This window comes from Thermobia domestica, chromosome 9 (genome assembly GCF_964235325.1).
Source record: "Thermobia domestica chromosome 9, izTheDome1.hap1.1, whole genome shotgun sequence".
Taxonomy (NCBI): Eukaryota; Metazoa; Arthropoda; class Insecta; order Zygentoma; family Lepismatidae; genus Thermobia; species Thermobia domestica.
This window is the reverse complement of record NC_137462.1, coordinates 84411416-84433951: the sequence shown is the minus strand read 5'-3', so window position 1 is coordinate 84433951 and position 22536 is coordinate 84411416. Positions and strand designations below refer to the sequence as shown.

At 37.1% G+C, this 22536-nt stretch overlaps 1 protein-coding gene across 2 annotated transcripts in view; it reads right to left on the bottom strand.

Annotated features, from left to right (window-relative positions):
• skd (mediator complex subunit skuld) overlaps positions 1 to 22536 on the bottom strand; it is a 259399-nt gene that overhangs the window by 184803 nt on the left and 52060 nt on the right. For both annotated transcript variants that reach the window (XM_081771449.1, XM_081771450.1), the window contains exon 2: positions 16357 to 16666. In XM_081771449.1, the coding sequence (XP_081627575.1) occupies positions 16357 to 16666 (310 nt within the window). The remainder of the gene's footprint in view (positions 1 to 16356; positions 16667 to 22536) is intronic.

The window sequence follows — 22536 nt, the reverse complement described above, 5'->3', positions numbered from 1 at the left end:
GGGCAGTCCCAAGAAGTATTTAAATAAAGTAATTAACAGAAGTTATGTAAATGAATTACATTGATTACTTTTGATTACTTAAAATTTTAAAGAGACAGAAATATTCGGTAGAGCTTCTTTTTTTTAAATTCAGTAGTGCTTTTCCAAGTTCAGTTTTCTTCCCTACATATATTTTTATATTCCAAATGACAATGTTTAATTCACGTATCCTATATACTAATTAATCTAACGTTACACATATATATATATATATATAGATATATACCTAAAAGTATATATATATATATATACATTAGTCATCCCTCATGTTGTCAAACTAATCCTACGCATAATTCCAGAAATAAGTGAAAAGAAAATACTTCTATCCTAAACCAACTTCTATATTCTTATTTAACATATAGATATGTAAATTATTGTAATATTATGCAAAATTTTCGGGTGAAATTAACATACAAATTCTAAATAGAACATAGCTATATGTGTGCCTCCTATAGTACGTGTACTTAAAGCAAATGCAAACGACTGATTGATTGATTGAATGGGTTTGGATGGGCGCGTCGACATCGAGGTCTTTTGCACCCTTCTCTGACAGTAAAAAATGGAAGTACCCAAGAACAAAAACCATAGTAGCTCAGAAATAATAGATTAGAAGCAAAGTCTGGAGCACGTAAAAGGTGTCGGATCATTTTCGAATTAAAATGTCATAGCATTTAAGAAATGTGCAAACTCGATACACAAACACAAGGACGAGTTAGTACACAATGGCATGTTAATCTTCTCTGCTGGGACAACTCAGCAATAGGTGGACACATGTGGGGCAGCCCAGAACTAGTAATGAATATGACAGTGTAGTAAAGAAGATAAAAGCAAGGAAATGCTATGGCAAGTTTAAAACCACCATGAAAACACAGAGAAACAGTACATAAAACCAGAAATAAATTAATTAAACGAAACGTGAGAAATGCACTCACAAATCAGTCAGGACGTGTAGATGCTGCAAGTAGGTGAAAACTTTCTGAACGTCGTCTCCAAGCAAGGGAGACGTATCAGCTGGTAAGCCAAGGCGGGCTCGCTCAGAAGCAAGAGGAACACATTCCAGAAGGTGGAGGATGGTCAGGAATGCACCATAATGCGAGCAAGAAGGCGGGTTCTGCCGACGTAACAGGTTAACATGGGTCAGATGGTTGTGCCCGATACGTAGGGGTGCCAATCATCGTTCTTCCAGTCTAGAGGACGAGAACTCGTGGCTCAAACACCAAGTCGCGGCTTGACAGCGTGTAATTTATTCTGAAGGTGCTCATCCCAGTTTGTCTTCCAGCACTGAAGAAGACGACGATCGATTACAGGACAAATATCGGAGCTGGAGAGCGGTGACGGATAGTCAGGTCGTGTAAGGGCAGCTTCTTTGGCAACACTGCCAGCCCCCTCATTCCCTGGAATACCAACATGGCCAGGCACCCAACAAAATTGGACGTCGCAACCTGCAAGACGTAAGGAATGGCAGGAGAGGGTGCACAGTTGACACATCAATGAGACAACATAAAGCGCTGCTGGAGTCAGAGCATAGAAGATGTCGAAGATCGCGTCGACGAATATAATGCAGAGTCTCCAGAATAGCAACCAATTCAGCAGTGAACACAGTGGAAGTAAGATGGAGCTTCAAGCCAGCGCTATGATAATCCGTAACGAAGGCACAGCCAACAGAATCTTCATGCTTCGAACCGTCTGTGTAGAATACAGCGTAGGTACGGTACGCATCCAGAAAAGATAAGAACTCCTGACAAAACTGTTGACTGCTGGTGACACACTTCTTAAACTGAGTTAGATGAAAGCTGGCAACTGGTGGAAGAACAGTCCACGGAAGAATGGGCAGGAAGCCCAATGGACAGATGGCAGGGACATCCAATCCAAGAGAAGCCACAACATCTATAGCACGAATGCCAAAAGGCCGAGTAGCAATAGGTCGTGCTTGATATGTCAAAGCGAGCATCAGCCTCAAGGACAAAGGCTGAAGGATGATCAGGTACGACTCAGATATGAATGTAATAGCGCAGGAGCAGGCAGTCTCGACGGTGGGAAAGAGATGGTTCATGAGCCTCGACATAGATATTAGGAATAGGGCTGGTTTGAAAACCTCCAAGCGCCAAACGAAAGTCAAGATAATGGACAGAATCCAGATGACGTAGGATGGAAGGTCGAGCACAACCATATGCAACACAGCCATAATCCAACTGAGAGCGGATGAGGCTACGATATAGACGCATCACCACACGATCAGCACCTTTCGACTTAGCATTGTCTCCGTAGGCTGCTCAATCAAGGCAAGAGTCTCTGATGCAGTTTTGCCCAAGCGAAAGCAAAATTTGATGGCGTATCGCTGCTCTATCGTCTGCCCCATTTTTCGCTTTTTATCCCATGACCAAAAAAAAAAAAAACTGCGCAACAATCGATACTCATTCTCTCGCTGCTTACAAGTGACTGCCGCGCGTTATGATGTTTAGGTAAGACTCCACCACCGATACCAACCACTGAGCGCGCTCTGGTGGCGACTAGAGCGCTGCGCCGCTGCCAGCCTCTACTTCTTGGACAAACCCTGTATAAAATTGGGGTCAACTTATTTAGGTAGCCAATTTGACAGATTTCACTGTAACTTACTATCTGAATCTTTGGAAGCACAGTGGTTTCTATAAAATTCTTAGGGCTTCTATTAGTCGCATTCACTTAGAGCAGCAATTCTTAAACTTCGAGATTTCGAGAGTTGCTTCAAATGATGTACATTTTGCCACACCTCTAACCATTTATTTAACAGAATATAAGAAAATATTTTCATGTACACGATCTCTTCACTAGTTACGATCTCAAGTTTAGTACTCAGATTTAAAAACTGTCTAAATCAGCTTTAATATATATCTTGCGCAACATGATCATTATACTCGTGTATTTTATAATGAAGTTAAAAAGGACTCCCAACTTAACGATCCCAACCACAACAGGAATCTGTGGATCACAGTTTAAGAATTGCTGACTTATGATAGAAATGGTGCCATCTAGATTGATGTATTTTTTCCCAATTCTTATCATATCATTTTTTTTTTATCTGAGGCAACATGATCCACAGAGACCTAAAATATTAGATTATTTATTTTCTAAATGGAAATACGCGCGTCTGATCACAATACAAATAATTAAACTACATTTTTTTTATTAGTCCAACTCTTTATTAAGGAAGGGTTAAAGTGACTGAACACGAAATAATTTCAAAATGCATATTTTAAGCACTTAAAGGCTGATCCAGTAAACGAAAACACGCAGAACGTATTACATTAAACCTTGAATAAGGCAAGCTTCAGAATGTTGGTTGCTTTGGTCAATGTTTCATTCGCTATGATGTCAATTCAACATTAGATTTGTCTGGCAGTTCCAGTAAGTGCTTGTAGGTCAGCATATTGTTTCAGTTTTAGATTTTAAAACAAATTAAAACAGCCAACTGTGATCAATTAGCATATATTTCAATACGAAGAAGAGTAATCATACTTAAATATCCAGTCTTCATTTATTTTGGTAATGTTTGAAGCTACACCATACGCGCTTCCGTTGGAATTCTAGTACTTAACAGCTAATGAAATTACTTCAGTTCATTTGTAATCTATAGCAAAGAGGAGGTGGTTCGAAATTGCTTCATGCTTAATTGTAGCTCAATTTTGGTAACCACGATTCTTTCCAAAATACTGATTTTATTTTACAGATTTATTTTACAAAGGTCCCAGCCTAATCAATTCAACTGAGCAGTACAAACAATTTTGTACATGCAGTGACTCGAAAAAATATTCGTACACTGATTATAAATGAACTCGTGGTTACAGTTATTTTACGAACAAAGAAAGTAGGGATGACATATGGCATATGAACGAATCCTAGACACTACATCCTAAACTATCTTTCACCATTAGTTTACAAGCTGCGCCATCTATGCAGTGTTGTTTGCCAGATTCATCCCTTTGTCAAAGAAAGTATTCGTACAACGCAGTTTTGTTCATATTAAACACGCTTTGCGAAGCATTGTTAGTGTAATCCACTCTTGTGGAAGTGCATAAAATGATCGTTAACAGAGATTCAATCAATTTCTTGATCTCCATTCACTGTAAACGAATTGTAAAAGGTGAAATGTGGCGCAAAGGGAAAAGAAACAACGAAAGGCAAAAGGCAAATTAATTTCAGGCTTCTCAATCAAACAAAATCGTTGTCTGAAATATCTAAACTAACGTGAGACCTCGTCCAACAGTTCAATCAATTTTAGATACATATTACCAAATCAGTTAAAAATAAATTTTAAAGTCGCTACTTAAGAGTACAATCAAATAGAGAAGATAACATTACAGTGTGTACTATCGAAAGGAACCCTAAAACAAGTGGCCCTCAAGATTGCAAATAAGCTGCAGAGACAAGAGACTAAAATAAATGACTTTAGTGGATAAGGTAAGGAACATGTTAGAAACAGCAGATATGACTACTATATCCCAAGAAAGAAAAAATGGTGATGATAGGAATCGCAAGCTGCTAAAATTCGCCCGTAGATATTGCTGGTAACTTTTGTAACCAGGTGATTTCCAGAAGTACAAAATAAGTACAACTTACTTGACTTAGATGGGAGAACTGTGGAGAATAAAGAATACGACAATGTGTCTCAAAAATCTTACTCCCACAATGAACATGGCCGATCACTTGTGTGCTTACCTGAAGGAGAATTAGTGCTTTGCAGAAAGAATAATAAACCAAAGTATATCAATTTATTCTGAAGAACAATTGTTATACAGTGCTCTAAGAATGGGTTTGAATAAAGATTTCACATTTATACACGATAACAATAAAAAAAAAACACACATTGCACATAATACTAAGATCTGGGAATTAATAAATGTACCCAAACAACTTCAGACATCTAGAATCACGATACAACAAGTCAATAGAGCACTTATGGGGAGTACTTAACGGGGAAAAAAAATAACATGAAGGGTTATATGAATATAAGGTAAATCTCAAAAATGCCCTATATTGGAAGAATGGAATAAGATTTTACCTGCAATTACAGCGAACTTGGTTCCTTCATTTCCGAGAGACTTCAAGCAATTGTAGCTGCTAAAGGGAACCCCATAGTGTTAATCAATTGAAAAATTATATTATTTTCTTGAATACGTCACCTCTACGAATACTTTTAACATGCATGATTTTAGAATTATTTTGTTTTCTGTTACAGAGAGAAAATAGATTTAACTAAAAATACTACTAGGGGGGCGCGGTGGCTCAGTGGTAGAGCGTTCACCTCTGGTGCTTGGGGTCCCGGGTTCGATCCCAGCCCCCGCCAAGTGAACTTTGTGGTGGACAAACACCGTGCTCGTGGGTTTTCTCGGGGTTCTCCCGTTTCCTCCCACTTTCTTCATTCCACCATTTTCACTCATCTCTCATTATCACCGTCTCCTTTAGCCTAATCGGCATAACCGTGGGACGTAAAACTCAAAGATTTCATTTCATTTTAAAAATACTACTGTTACTGTAAACACAGATGAATAAACTAATACGAGAAATTTAATAAGCCATTGTAATTTTTCGAAATGAAGGATATCACCGAAAACTGTAAGAATGCCTTTTCCAGTCATTGTATATTTACTAAAATATTTTACTGAAAATAAAATATACTGAAAAGGTATACTGCAGGTATATTTACTGAAAAGAATAGGCCCAAGCCTCCTAAAAAAAAAAAAAAAAAAAAAAAAAAAAAAAAAAAAAAATCTTAAAATTGTCGATTCTAATATAGTTGTGTGTTTTGTCGTTTCATCTTGTATGAAAACTTGTTTCTAAATAATTATGGGATTACTAAGAAAAAGGCTTTCACTATTCAAAACTCAGTACAGTCAACTCGAATACACACTGAATTTCATTATTAGCACATTCCAACTGCATAGCATTCAAGTTTTTGATTCGAAACGAATACTAAATACAGTAGCTCGATATTTGCCTTACATACGATCAACAGCTTTAAAAGTCAGAAGAGTAGGTCACTTGTGTATATTATGTTTGCAAAATACTTCTACAAATAGTTTAAGAACACTACACGGAGCAGCAAGTCTGCGTCATATTCTCTCTTAAAACATGAGTCTACAAAGCTTATTTTTTAAAAAAAAAATCAATCTGATGCAGTAACGCTGGACTTTATAGTTGACTAGCATCGATCATCCGCTTCGCTGAGTTAAATAAAAAATTTAAATGCACAACTCCTTATCTCATGTGTTTGGTATCCGTGAAATATGATATTTTTGTTTTGAGTGGTATGGATTTAAAAAGCATCGGAAGTGTCACTGTTCATCTCAGCGACCCAAACACTATAGATCTGACATTAATATTGTGTATTTTTGATTATTTTTACACAGGGAAGGGGCAATATTTTGGGAAATGATAGTATGGATGATTCTAAGCAAAAAAGTTCATATGAACATAGATCCTAATCTCAACGGTTTGAGAGCTACAGGTTGTGAGCCATTTTTGACTGTGTTGCGTATTGTTTACCCTGTAATTATTCTAGAGGTTCGACATAGCGGATCTGAAAGGTGATAGACTGACCTTTCCAAATGTATGCATTTCCAATGAAATTTAAGGTTATTTAAAGAAATTGGATGGCAACATTAATTCCCAAATATCCCTAAATAACTTCTCTTCCAAAGACACCACTGCCACATAATGCATACCACTGGACAGACCATTCCATCACCTTTCAAACCCACTATGTCTTACTCTTGTAGAATGACTACAGGGTGAGCAATATCAATGAGCAATATGCAATATCAAGTCAAAAATGATTCACAACCTGTAGTTCTCAAACCGTTGAGATTAGGACCTATGTTCATATGAACATTTTTTTCTTAGAATCACCCATATTATCATTTTCCGAAGTATTGTCCTTTCCTCCTGGGACGCCTCGTATATCCCCCCCCCCTCTCCAAATTGCAGGGCTGAATTTGGATTCAAACAGCAACGGAAGTGTCACCGTTCTTCTCAGCGACTCCGAAAACTATAGATTCGACCCTAATACTGTATTGATCATTTTCGATCATTTTTAAATATCTCCTCTTCCCCACCGTCAAAGTGATATGATAAAAACCATCCCAGGTCCGAACCTCATCTATGTTGAAAATTTGATCGAGATCGGTCAGGTGGTTCAGGAGTTAATAAATCATAGTTTTTTTTTTTTTTTTTTTTTTAAGTGAAATGAAAACCATCCCAGACCCGAACCTCATCTATGTTGAAAGTTCGATTGAGATAGGTCGGGTGATTCAAGAGATTAAGAGTCACAGGGTGACTTTCAATTTTATAACATAGATAACTGAAATGCGAATTGACAAACCAAATATTACGAAACTACTTTCATGGGGTTTTCACTGACGTGTAGATCTGATTCCAAGTGCTACATAGTTAAGTATTTTTCTTTACGTATATGAAGAATATAGAATTATTTCAACTTTTCTTTTTTTATGCATATGAATACTTAGTCACGTTAACCAAAGAGTCACGAGGGAGATCTACGCATTGATATAAGAATCATCTTTCGTTTGTTCTGAAACAATCACACAAATAACATTTGGTTTCAATACTTGAGGGTTTACTATTAGTTACCTGCGATAAATTACCGACTTACGAAGTTTTATGGCGTATATACATAAGAAATCATCATCTTTTATTTTTTAAATCTCATTTCAGCCGAGCTTCTTTATGGTTATATAGTTAGCATGTGCGCCTTCAGCGGGGGAGACCCGGGTTTCCAGTGGGAGCTCATATGGCTTGGATCTCGCGTTAAGGTGTAAGCAATCTCTCCCCCCGAATTTCATATCGCCTTGCTGCTGAAAGGGACGAAACAATTCCAATCCATCCATCCAACCAATCTATTCTCAGTATTCCTTCGTACCCAGTTAAAAATTCACATTTAAATACGACAATATGACAAACGCCCACGACTAATTTATTAAAAATTGATTTAATAATTATTGTATATTTCGTCTATCAGGAATTACTCATCCACTAAGTAAGAACCACCTGTAAATCAAACATCCAGTAAAAGAAAAGAAAAAAGAAAAGAAAGGAGAAATCTTGCACGTTCCCAAATTTGAAATTAAGACAAAAAAAAAAAAAATACGTTTAGAATAATAACTTCTCTTTTTCAATGTAGGCTATGAAGTTTCTGACGAATCGGGGCTCTTCATCAATCAACCTATCATTTTCTCTAAATCGAACTATTAAGCACTGACAACTGAGAGAGCGTTCATAGTCAGTGATACGCCGCTCATTTAAACGAGATCGGTAATGACGTTCATTCTTCCCTGGTGTTAAGTGGCTGGAAATGTATTGAAACAAGTGTTGGTAATACCTACTTTGCAGCGACTGTAATCTGCTGTCCTGTCTCGCGATAACGATCGAGGCCTGCTTGCCGCATTGTCAGGGTAGCCCCTGCCTTGCTTGCTTGGATTCGGCCCCCATCTCCACTCGTATTGATTCAAGTGGCCGCGGCAAGCCGGAAACAAGTGGCAAACTGGTGCCGTCGATGTGGCAACCTCGCTCACGAGACAGGGAATCTCAAGGTTCTGTCTACAATGCCGAGATTAACCTCGCCGCTTAAGTCAAAAGATATGATCGACAGTATGCATGCAAAATATTACTCAATAACTTGAGAAAAGTGACACAGAGTTTACGACTAAGCTTGATTACGAACCGAACGATCATAAGAAACAATTTCAATCAAGTTTCAATTAATTTCTTATGAGTTTGATTGTGTCCTTCGTATTATGTTTCACGTGTCGTATTTTATTGCCGTGATGCACTTTTACTATCTTGTGTTACAACAATTTACTATTCACTACTGATTATTTTGGGCGTATGTAATACGTATTATGCACCGTCCATCGAGAGATCATTAATAGACTTTGGTTACTTTTACGTAAAATATAATTAATGAACTCGTAACTACTAGAATAGCGTGAAGATACGCGGCACGCTTGAAGCCTACACATCGGTCTACTAGGAACTCATCAGATTCAAATTCCCAACTCTTGTACTATGCATATTATTTTAGAGACATACATCAGTGTAATCATTAAAGAGTTCCTAAGATTAAGATTCAAATAATGAACTTGAACAATAAAATCTGATGAAACTGGCTTCCCAAAAATAAAAGAAGAAACAATTAAAAGCCCTTTATCGAGACTGCCTAATTCTCACAGTTAAGAGAAGCTATCATTGTTCAGTGAATTGACATTCCGCTTTCTGCTCGGGCTCAAGAGCACACTGATTCTGCGCACCGGTAAATCTAAATATTACACATCCAAAATCAACCGTAACGGGTAACAATAACTGGCTTACGAAAGACAAATGCGCTTTAGCTGGTTGGTTTGGGTTCGATTCACCGTGCAGGCGGAAGATCTCATTAATTTTGCTCTTCCACTGTCAATTGCATAAAATATTGATTGGCTACGCTTTCCCTTTCATAGAATAGTGAAACATACATCAGCTCCGTGAATATCGATAGGTTCTCTATCCCACATGGCTACGACTGGTGGAAGTCAATCATTTTGTGAGTATCTGTTACGTTTAACAGTCGCCAGCTAAAGTAGTTATACACGAAGATGGAGGTACCATAGGTCCTGAGATCAGGCATACCCTGTTTTTATGCTTGATTTGCTTTTAGTTGCACGTTTTTAATTTATATTGGTACTTACGATTTTCAAACGTTCGGTGGAAAAATTACTGGAAGACTCAATTGCTGGACCCAATTCTTTGAGACTCTACACTTTACTTCAGAAGCTAGCGGATTAGAGCTTATTTAAATCTGGAGGAACATCCGTGGAATCTTGCTTCTTTTAAATTGAAAGGATCGTATTGAATTAATGAATTATCTTAGAATCATCTTATTAAAATAAAAATCATTTTATGTGATAACATGGAATTTAATTTGTCAAATAGAATGGACAAGGATACATAGACGCATAAAAACTCTTTTTTTTTTTTTTTTGTGCTTTCCATTTCTGTGTTTACGCATTGCTGTTTTTTTAAGCAGGCTTTAACAACTAAAAAATGTTCATCTACTACTACTACTACTATTATTATTATTATTTTAATCTGTCTGGTGATTTGTCTAAATATCTGGAATGCATCTGCTGAAAAGTAATTCTATTCTGTACTGAACTTCCTGTTTGTTGTGTCGGATATATAGTCACAAAATTACATGAACAAACTGTTACTGAAATTTCTTTCCTTCAAAAAACCTAAAATTATTGAACACATGTGATAAATAGTACTGTTGTACTTCATATTTTTAAGTAGTTACATACTGCGAATTTCACCCATTACTGGAACTGTCCTACAAACACTGTTTCTATGAATGTGTCTTGGCTTTTCATTATGAGGGAGTCAATCATATATCCAGTTATAAGGAAACTGAGTAAACTCGTTTGATGCAGTTGATTTTAGCATAATTTGGGGACAATGAGACTACCATTCTACAGATGGTTTTCAAAATAATAACAACACTTTTTAGTATATAACATGCAAGATGTGTGATTTGGTAATACTGAGGTTACGTGTGCAAAGCCTGGCTATTTTTAATTCGTTAAGTGATCAACTGTAATACATCAGCTGAGGCAGGACGGAGGCGTGAGTTGAAGCGGGCAGACGTAGTGATGAAAATAGGAGATTTCTTTCTCTGAGTTTCAAAAGGGACAAATGTGAGTGTGCGGTTAGTTGACGCACAGTGAATCGCTGGAAACACTGTCTAAGACGATTCAGTTTAAAGAACTCATAGTAAAATAACACAGGAAAACAGTACTAATGAACAGAGACATGTAACAGGAATCACTAAGCACTGAAGAGGATTGTCACTAAAGACCGTAGAACTAATGCGGCAAAAGAAACTGTGGAACTCAAACGAGAACGTGGAACAGTGTACTGTGGAACGTAACGGACACGGTTTGCATAATCTGAACATTTGTTGTTTCGAAACCACTGATTACTGTAAACAACGGTTTATCGCCGGGGGGGATGGTGTTGAGAGCATGCAAAATACATAGCCAATGCCTTGAAACGCGTGATATCGCTGCATGTATCCCTTGTTTCCGCCAAGAAGTTGCGTTTATGTAGAAGAATCGAAAGAAGCTCCTGCTCCTTCCCATCCTAAACTATGTGATGCAATCTCCTGATATTCCGCGAGTCCTATCATTACGCTCGCAGGACGCGTTGCTGCCAGTGATTATATAGACATATTAGGTGATTACGTGTCTCCTATGGCATATATATATATATATATATATATATATATATATATATATATATATATATATATATATATATATATATATATATTTCAGGTCAATAACGTTACTTTGCAAGATAACGATGCACGAATTCGCATTACTGGGGCTATTAACGAGTGGTTTCATGAAGATTAGGATGAACTACATACCTCCTTTGGTCCGTCCAACCCCTAAACCTCAACATTATTGGATACTTGTGGCTATTGAGTTCTTGAGCTCAGACTCCCGAGCAGATATACTCCTCATCAATCTTCGCTGACTCAAATGACTATTAAAATCACGAAGAATAGTACAATATTCTCTGTATATCGTTCTGACATATAGCACAGTGCTAAATCCAAGAAAATGACTTCATGATTTCTACTATATTTCTGTAAGTCTAATTTAAAGTTATAGAATAAAGAACATAATCATTCTAGATAGCAACATTTCAAGTAGCAATGTTAAAAATGGTATGGAGAGATTATTAAGAGATGTTCTTTACAACAAATATGCCATTCTACAATGTGTACCGTCATTACTTCCTGTACTGTTTATCGTTAATACTTTTTCAAAACAGTTGCACGAGGTTGTGTTAGTTGTTAAGTTAAAACACAGCCCAAAATAAAACTGTTGATTTGCCTTTGTGTATTAACTTACATTAATATATGCACATAAATATCAACAAATTCCAGCTACAGCCTGTCTATTTCAGGTGTGTGCTCTGAAAATATGTGAAACATACTTCGACCCCACACCCGCCAATCTCTAACGGAGGAAACTTCCTTTGCTCAAGGAAAAGAATGAATGGCCTTAGCTGTGTTGCCAATTTGTCATTCAGTTGTTTGGTCTTGACGAGTGAAGATCGTAGGCTACTTACAATGGGTACTAAGACAGATTACAGCGAAGTTTGAAATAATTCATTATGGCAACGCTTCTGCATCCAACAACTGGAAGATCTCGGCCGCAGAAACTTGTCGGTGGAGATATGTGAAAACACATATCAACAACAGCCCCAGAAGGGGCACACCTGAAACAGAAAGGCTCTAGTATTGTCACAAAATTCAAGATAAACCCCCTTCCCTTCCTTCGGTTAAAGGTTTTTTCCTCCGGCACACCCTGTCTACTAGCATGATACGTATAGCTAATTTTTCCAAATATTCAGGCAAGTACAGAGGTTGATTCATTCATGCTGAGCCGAAGGCAATGTGCAACCGATCGCCGTGAGATCGTAATAGGCAATTAACAGCATCTTGTTAAGTCATGTAGTAGAGCAGTGTGGTCGAGAATAATCTGATACCACCGAACTGATCAGATTCTGGAAAAGGTTCATTGTGGTCCTTTCCGACGCAAAGTTCATGGCGTCGCGTATCGCACAAATGTGTCAAGTGCATAATTTTCGTGTAGGTCGTGCCACTGTGAATCGTATTATACAGAAATATGCAGCACAGAATCCTGGGTCCACCACCCCGACGCAAGCAGCTAAAACAGTTTCCCAAAAGGGTTCAAGATTGTGGACGGTTTCTCGTACAGGGGCAAACTGCGTGTCCGAAAACAAGCTGGAGACACACATCAAAATCAATGCTACGCACTACCAGACTCATGTCCTGACTGAAGTGTATCAGCATGAAAACCCCAGCATTGTACGAACAAGACGTGAACTGTACCAAGACAAGGCATCCAGCTACACGACAAAAACATCGCATGAAATTCTATCGCTGTATGGAACAGGAAACTGGAACTTCGATAATTCCCTTCTCTGACATCCCTTTCATGAGTTCAGATGCCATCCCAATGGAGTATTGTGCTTTAGGACTCCCCAAGTGCCTGCCCCTTCACCAAATACTGTTAAATCATTTTGAGGAAGCCGGCTATAAAAAGTATCTCGATGTTTGGGTGCCACAGGATCTGATTAAGAACATTTAAACGATCAAATTTCTATCTCCGAATCTACTGAAACGTACAGAAATCTGTCATTTCTGAAGCAGTAGATTACGAATAATGAAAACTGGATAACCTACAATAATATGCGACAAAAAAGTCGGTCGAAGAAGCAGCTCCACAGTCTGTGCCAAAGCCCCAACTAATGCCTAAGAAGATTATGATTGTGTGGTGGAATTGGAAGGGTATCGTACATCACGAGCTGCTACTGCCGGTCAGAATACACTCAGACCTGTACTGTCGACAATCTGCGTGTGCGCAAGTGTGTTCTATACAATGCTGACAACGCCAGCGACCTATCACAAATTAAGGGAAATCGGATTGGAGATTAATTTATCCACCGTAAACCATGTCCCTGGCATTGTCAGACCATTATTTGTTTCGGTCTCTGCAGAACTCCCTGAATGGTTAAGTTAGTTTCAGAAGAAACCTGTGAAATCATGTCCATTTGTTGTTGTTGTTGTTCACAAACCACAGAAGTCCTACAGCATCGGTACTGTTGCCGAAAAAAAAAAAAAAAATATGCATATGAGGTTCATAATGTTGTTAAAATCACAATAAATGTATTCTCAATTTTGACTCCAAACGCTCAAAACCATTTATGTAACCCAATATCTATGTCGCTAGAACTCAAGTTATGTCATCCACTGATTGAGTGAATCATTCTTTAAGTCCTCATGAAATATGAAGGTCATCACGGACAGGTTCTACTATTTACGTGAGCTTCTAATCACGTCAAGATTCAACTCAATCCGACCCTTCCCCCTCTATAAAAGCTCGACTACAGTCATGCCACAGAACCAAAAGAAACACACCACACCTTAAAATCAATTCCGGTGGTAAACAATTTTAATCACTAGTTTCTTCTTTCCAAGTACTGAAGAAACAGAACTTCGAAAAGGCATGAAGAATTATTTTTCTTTGCCCTGTGGTACCCTCTCGATTAAGTTATTTGGTCTAGGAATTAATTCGTGCGGTTGGTACGCACACATTGAAGCTGTAGTACAAACACAAAATACATAAATACCTTAAGAAAATTATTGTCCATCGCTAGCCACCACTTTCGCCCATCTGTCAGGCAATGTACGGATTCCGTGGCGAAAGAAGTCTTCATCCTTGGAAGCGATCCAGTCAGAGACCCATGTTTCGATATCTTCTGAAGAAGTAAACCGCTGTCCAATCAAATCGTTGTTCATGCAATCGAACAAGTAGTAGTCCGAAGGAGCAACGTCTGGTGAATACGGCGGGTGGGGTAAAACTTCCCATCCGACATTTTCTAAATAGGTTTTGACCGGTTTTGCGACATGTGGGCGAGCGTTATCATGTTGAACAATAAGTTTATCATGTCTGTTCTCCCATTCTGGTCGTGTTCTGGCCAGAGCTTGCTTCAAACGCATTAATTGTCGTCGATAACGTTCTCCATTCATAGTTTCACCCGGTTGCAGCAGCTCATAGTACACCACACCTTTCATATCCCACCATATGCACAGCATAACCTTTGCACAGTGAATATCTCGTTTTGGTTGTGATGGACCTGGTTCACCTGGTTTCACCCAGGCCTTTTTTCGTTTAGGGTTCTCGTAATGGATCCACTTCTCATCACCCGTAATAATTCGATGCAGAAACCCCTTTCTGCTCTGTCGTTGAAGCAGCAATTCGCAAATGGTTTTTCGTCTTTCAACGTCTCTGTCTTTCAATTCATGTGGAACCCAATGTGACATCTTTTGAATCATTCCCATGGCTTTCAAGCGTTTGGAGACTGTTGTTTGATCAACGCCTAATGCTGCTGCAAGTTGTTCCTGCGTTTGACACGAATCCTGCTCGAGCAATGCTGTCAATTCTTCGTCTTGAAATTTTTTTGGCTGTCCAGCTCGCTCTTGGTCTGCCAAGCCGAAATCACCACTTCTAAACCGTGCAAACTACTTCTGACACGTTCGCTCAGCTAGAGCATGGTCACCATACACTTCCACCAAAATACGATGACTTTCAGTCGCACTTTTCTGCATGTTAAAGTAATGCAGCAGGACACCCCGCAAAAACACTTTATCAGGCACAAATTGCGCCATGTTCACTTAACTACAAACTGGTGTTGTTGACGCTTTAATCCACCAGGTCGCTACGAACGATACGCGATGACAGGGGTTTGCAACACATGTGTGGATACACGGAACTGTGGGACGCTCCGTTCGTTGCGCCATCTCTTGTCCACCCGCACGAATTAATTCCTAGACCAAATAATTATCTTGTGTGTGCAATTCTTAGTCTTGACTTTTGCCACCGCTACCATCTAAATATTATCTTAATAGTGCTCTATCGGTATACTTAAAATTACATTATTTTTTTATTAATTAGAAGGAGCCAGCAACGATGGTTCGTTCAGAACCAGGAAATATTTAATTTTATTCTGGAGAACACAGAACACACTAATATATATATATATATATATATATATATATATATATATATATATATATATATATAGTGTGTGTGTGTGTTTGCTGTGTAAAGTGTGTTTATAGAAAAAAGTGGAATAAAACGTTTGTACTTTATTTTTAGCACTTGGGAATATTTAGATGCATAATTTAAAACATTAAGGTGTTTGCCAACTATGAAAGGCCCTTAATAAACTAATTTTATAAAAGCAAGAACATTTCAATCTCACTTTTCTTGAAAGTACGATTTTGGACTCAACATCCCTTACGCAGCAAACACAGATATATATATAGTTTTCATTTGAAGTTTGACTCAAATCTCCTGACGTTTAAGGCGTGCCCTCCTTTTCACAATATCCAATGCAAATTGACCGACGTTGCCTAATAACTTTGTTTCTGGATTAGGAGAAAACAATTTCAAAGGTACGTCCTTATTATATATATTACACTATAGCGTTAATAAATTTGTAAGAACGAATTTGTTTTTCAATATCTTAATTTCTCACGTTATGCCTATACACGAAAGGAAGCGAAATCCGACAACGTCGCACCTGCACACCATTGGCTTTCGACAGACGTCAAGAGGTTTGAGCCGAGCTTTAAAAGACATTCTTTTGCGACTACGTTCAGGAATTAAAAAGCTTACAGCTACTTACCAGATTCCAGTAACTCCGGTGCTACGAGACCTGATAAATCTGGTTCCTCCCCGTACCAGAAGATCCAGAGCTCCTTGCTACAGTGAAGGGAAAGTGAGTTATCAGGTGGCGGCAAACGCTGGTAGTGGGCCAACGAATCGAGACCCGAATACAGTTGGTTCGAACGCGATGATTGAACACGCCGCCACACACACAGGATGTCTGCCGCCAGGCACTTAGAGTATGATGACAATACCGGGTCGGCCAGTGGGTCCGCCGTAAACACGTAGTCCGAATACAGTTTACGCCATTTGATACCGCATAAATCCGTCTGAAAGAAAAAAAGAAAGACAAAAAATTGAGAAATTGCACGTAATTAAATGAATTTTTTATTAACATGAAAACAATACTGTTTTTGATATCGATTTTCGTCCCTTGACCAAACTTTCTTTTTTAACTACTAAATGTTAATTATCTTTAAGACAGTTTTATCGTTTTCTCTTTATAAATGCAACTTAACTTTTAAACAGTTAACCCAGGAAACTGCAAGAAACAATTCTTCAAACTATTTTCCATGAAAAATACCAATATACATCTGAAAGTTACAGGTATATCTGATATTTATCAACAAGTGTGTATTTTAAGAGGTGAGTTACGAAATGTTCTATTTTTACATTTATCAAACTGCATTCAACCTTCTAGTGCTACGTCGCCAACGCTTGTTGGAATTAAAACATGAATGAACATTGGACAAAGACGGAGTAACCTTTCCTTGAAGAAATACATTTCCGAAAAACTAAAACGTGGGGAAGATTTTTTCCTTTTTAAATATGTAATTTTAGAATACATACAACGATGGGAAAAGTTCGTACCGTCAAAAAATTAACACGTTCTAAACATACTAAGAACAAAAGTATTCATATATTCATCAACTAGTCAGATCACATATGAAGGGTAAGGAAGAAAGAAAAAAAAAAAAAAAAGAAGGAATGTCACAAAACTACATTTTCGAGAAAACGGTGTTTTAATATTGAAAACCGCGTAAAAAAGAATAGGATTAATCAAATCTTTTGCCCCTTGTTACGTGGACATTTCACATCTACGCATGCATGCCATATACAGTCAAATAGTACCAAGAGTCACCAACAGATACGTCAAAGCACCCGATAAAGCGCATACATAGACACAAGGGCGCCGATCCCTAGTGGGCCCCTCTAATGTATTTATGAATATACAATATCTGGCATAATTTGAATGCAATTTGTCTTAATATCCACATATATATATATATATATATATATATATATATATATATATATATATATATATATATATATATATATATATATATATATATATATATATATACACCTTCCGCGTCTGAGTGGCCCCCCAAATTTACAGAAAAAATCCGCGCCCTTGCATGGACATTCCTTGTTTTTCCCCTTACCCTTCATATGAAGTTAATAATCAAGAAATGTAAAAGGCCAGTACAGTTCCTTGTTCATGGCACGAGTAACTTTCATAATAATAAAGCACACTGAAATTACGTAAAATCATCAGTAATGAAAAAGGATTTTATTTTACAATACTATATTTCGTATACGTGAGTAGAGTATTATCTTGAGCACTGACTAGTATTAATAAGCATTAATAATGATGGAAAAATTAACACACAAGGATTTAAGTGCCCTTGTTCAATACTTATTATAAACATCGAAATATGTAATTATATATATATATATGAACTTAATAGTATTCAAAATGTATTTCACATCTGATTAGCATACATTCTTGAAGAAAGTTGTTTGGCACGATGCCCAGTCACACCAAAATAAACTGCTAGCAACATTCTTCCTGCTCTTGACGCGGTTACAACTTCTCCATATGTACAGACAAATACACGTTCGTTGCATTCCTCCATGTTATCCGCAAAATTATAAAAGTATCGAGAAACTTGAGAAATAACGATATAATTGGTATAAATCTGCGCCGATCACCACAGGAACGGTCGCTGGTCGGTTAACAACAACATCGCCAGGGCCAACTCGTCCATATAGACAACCTAGGCGGCTGCCTAGGGCGAAAACATTTGGGGGAGCAATGGCAGACATTTTTTTTAAACGTGTGGTTTATCAACATCAACCAAAACGTACGTGCGCCAGAGCCATACACATTTAGGAAGAGGGAACTAATGAAAAGTGGGATCACTCAAGATCGATTATTGCTCACCTATATGGAGCGGAAAACATTGTCGTCATAATGCGTTTCCATGTTCCCATTGTTTATTCTATAGCTAAAGAAGATCTGCATATCCAGATTCCGGATACTTGTAGAAATATCACTGTCTTAAAATTTCTACATAAGGTAGTCAATGGAAACTTAAGGTCTAAAGCCCTACTTCAAGAATTACCCCTTCACATTCCTACCTATGTAACATCAAATGCCTACCTCTTCCTTTTTTCCCGCCCTAGACTGTCGATTATTCAAAGGTTCTTTTTCACAGAGCACAAATTTATATAATCTGATAACAGCTGACGGTATTAAGCTTTTGAGAGAGTGTTAACCATCTTTTGTTCTATATTTACAATGAACATGGACATGGTTTACATTTCAATAACACTTTAATTTCCTGTTGCCCTGTGGCTATATTAGTAGAATTTCATTCCAAATGCCACAGCAATAAAATGTTTCATTAAAAAATAGTTGGCTTATAGATTATTTCTTTGTTAGGGTAAAGATATACCGAAGATACCTCGCGTTCGAGGTCGAGTTTTAGGTTGAAGTCGCTGCCTCGATAATAGCACAAACCAATGGATTCAAATGAGTAAACGCATGCCGGAGATATACGCTACATCACGACGTAGAAGTCGACCGCGATATTAATAACATAGAGAGAGGCAATGGGAGTTTTATTTTATTTAATGCTTAAACAAATGGTAACAATGTGATGAAAATGTCAGGGGTGACAAGGATTCACTTTGGTTTGGATTTTGATGGAGAAGGAGATTACGGGGCGCAGACATATTTTTCGCCTAGGGTATAAAATATCCTAGACCCGATTATGAAGATCGCTTAAAACGAAAATCACCATTCCATAGCCCTAAATTGTATATCATCTCTATGACAAATCGTACAAATTCTTTATATGGACGAAACAACTAGAACTCTCAGCAAAATAAACTCAAATGAACAAAGAAGAAGTATTCCACAAGGGTCAGTTCCATGACCTAACTCTTTCTTCTGTATCCTACTGGTTTATCCTTAAATATAGAAAAGAGTAATATGCTCCTTTATGCTGATGATACAACAATATTTGTAACTGAAAAGAGACAGCTTGCAAGAAACCATTGATTTCACATCCCAACTTAATCACTCGTTTTCTGAAAATAAAACTAAAGACAGACAAAACAAAGTATATCTACTACCATTTACCTCACAGGACATCACACCAACTATCGCAGATATCCATGAATCACATTGGGTACGTATCTAGATGATAAATTTTCATGGAAGGAACATGAGGCAAACTAAGCAAAAAAAAAAAAAAAAAAAATGCCCAGCCATGTACACTCATGTCCAAAATTATTGTCGCAAGTCTACAAATATGTTGTTGTAAGAATATAATTTGATAACGAATTCGCCCAGTATTTCTTATAATGTTAGTATGTGTATAATCGGCAAAGACATGTATGTGGCAAATTTCATGTCAAAACCATTAAATAAGAAGAATAAAACGAAAATGAAACTTTCTTGTCCAATTAGTAACATTTTGTTTTACTCATTCTAATTTTCGTATTTATAATTCTTTTCCTATGAAATTTACCACAAATGTACATTTCCCGATTATACACACAGTATCAGTATTAAAAATACTCTGCAAAATCATTATCAAATTATATTCTTTCAAGAACACAGTTATAGATATGCGACAATCATTTGGACATGAGTATACATAACATGCACGCTAGTCCCAATATTGAATCTACAATTATATCCCTGTATTATGTCATATTCTATACTGGGGGTCTTCGCCACAACTTTAGAATATACTCAAACAACAAAAAATGTGTCATAAGAATCGTTGCTAAATTGTCGAAATGCACCAGCTGTTAGAAACTGAATCATTGAATATGATGGTCCTTCCGACGTACACTCATGTCCAAAATTATTGTCGCATGTCTATAAATATGTTGTGGGAATATAAATTGTTAAGGATTTCGCCTAGTATTTCTTATAATCGGCAAAGACATGTATGTTGAAAATATCATGACAAAACAGCAGTAAATAAGAACAATAAAACGAAAATAAAATTTCCTTGTCCACTTAGCAACATTTTGTTTTACTCACTCTAATTTTCGTATTTATAATTTTTTTTTCCTACGAAATTTACCACAAATATACATTTCCCGATTATACACATAGTATCAATATTAAAAGTACCCTGCAAAATCATTTGTTTTAAATTAACTTTGTGGAAAGAACAATCTTGCAACAAGTGTTCGGGGAATTCCCGTGATTGAACGCACAAAGTATCAGAAGTGAACTTTAACAGAACCATTTATTTTATAAAACATGAATTATATCTTTGTTTTAAATTAATATAGGGTAAATGTGCCAGTAGTCGGCCATTTAAGGAGATTTTCAACTTTGTTAAAGTATAAAAAATGCATTTTTTACTAATAACTTTTACTGCATATGCCATTACAAAGAGCAGTGTTTAAATTTTACGTTTGTGTAGCTCACATAGGAAATATTTTATAAATAATTACACACGTAAACGAAAATACCAGAAACCCTTAAAATAAAAAAAAAAAATAAATAAAAAAAAAATAGTAGTCGGCCTATGAAAACCAAAGGTTAGCCATTACTTTAACCAGTACTCAGCCACACTATAGAATTGACTTTTTAATGGAATTTTAGAAACCAATTCCCCAGTAGCAAATTGAGAGACAAATACATTGCACTCAGAGTTCCTACAGAGAAAACTACGTGGAAAATACATTGCGATACAGGAAAAGAGACTTCTTATTTAATACTTACCATAAACTAAGAAAAATGTGCCTCGGCCTAGACTAGCCTATTTAAAACTAATATATAGGCCTATTTATATTTACATTGATATTTATACTTAGCTATAACATTAACCCTTTAATATGAAGTTCATCAAGCACATTCAGGACACACAAACACTTGTTTAGCAGCTTCCTCGTACCATAATTCACTGAGGCACGTGCATTTTAAGTGGTACCAGTGATCACAAAAATCACACCCAATATATTTAAGTGTGTCGTTTTTAATATCACTTATCAATTCTTCTTCATAGGCCTTAGACGGCTTTCAACAACTTCTTGCATCTCGTCTTTCCAACTACTAGTGCTACTTGGCTTGACATTCTTTTTTTCTTTCTGTTTGACTTTTACAAATTTTCCTTTCTTTTTTATTCTCCCCATTTTTCGTTTTAGACGTTCCTCTTCTAGCTTTCTTTTTTTTCCATTCTTTACCATCTGATAATTTCTCCATTTTTGAGAAGATATTGCACTTTGAACTTTTTCTCTGGGCACATGTTTCGTAGTTTTGTTTTTGATTGGAGCTAGCCAGAAAAGATGCTGATCAAAGGCAGATGATATGGAAGTATTTGACAAAGGTTCTCTTTGAATTTCTTCTGAGATCATATGGAGTTATTTCTGGCACTACTGATTGTAGAAACCGAAGGAGACCTTTCACCTTGCGTCGTTTCAGCACATGATGCCATAACGGATGTGTTGTTTTCCTGGTTTGAGTCAGACGTAACGTGTATTTCTGATACCGAAGATATATTTGTAGGCTCTAGAAGGCCAACTGCTAAAATCTGGTATGTTCCAGGACTAAGATTATCGAACATATCACTAGCAAGTACTGATGTAGCAGATCGATCCTCTTCGGACAGAACAATAATTCTGTATTCATTAGTGTAGAACATGAAGACTTCTTGGATGCAGTATCCTCAACGCATCTGGCTGCAAAAACATCTGACACTGAGCCTATTTCAGTAGAAGATGTCTTTGGACCGGTTGAAAGAAATGTTGAATCACGCGTTCTTAAACTGTTATACATATTTTCCTTATATTCACAGTGAGTTAGAATGCCAAAACAGTATACATAGAATAATCATAAATATTTACAATCAGGCAACTCTAGGAACAGAATAGATAATAATAA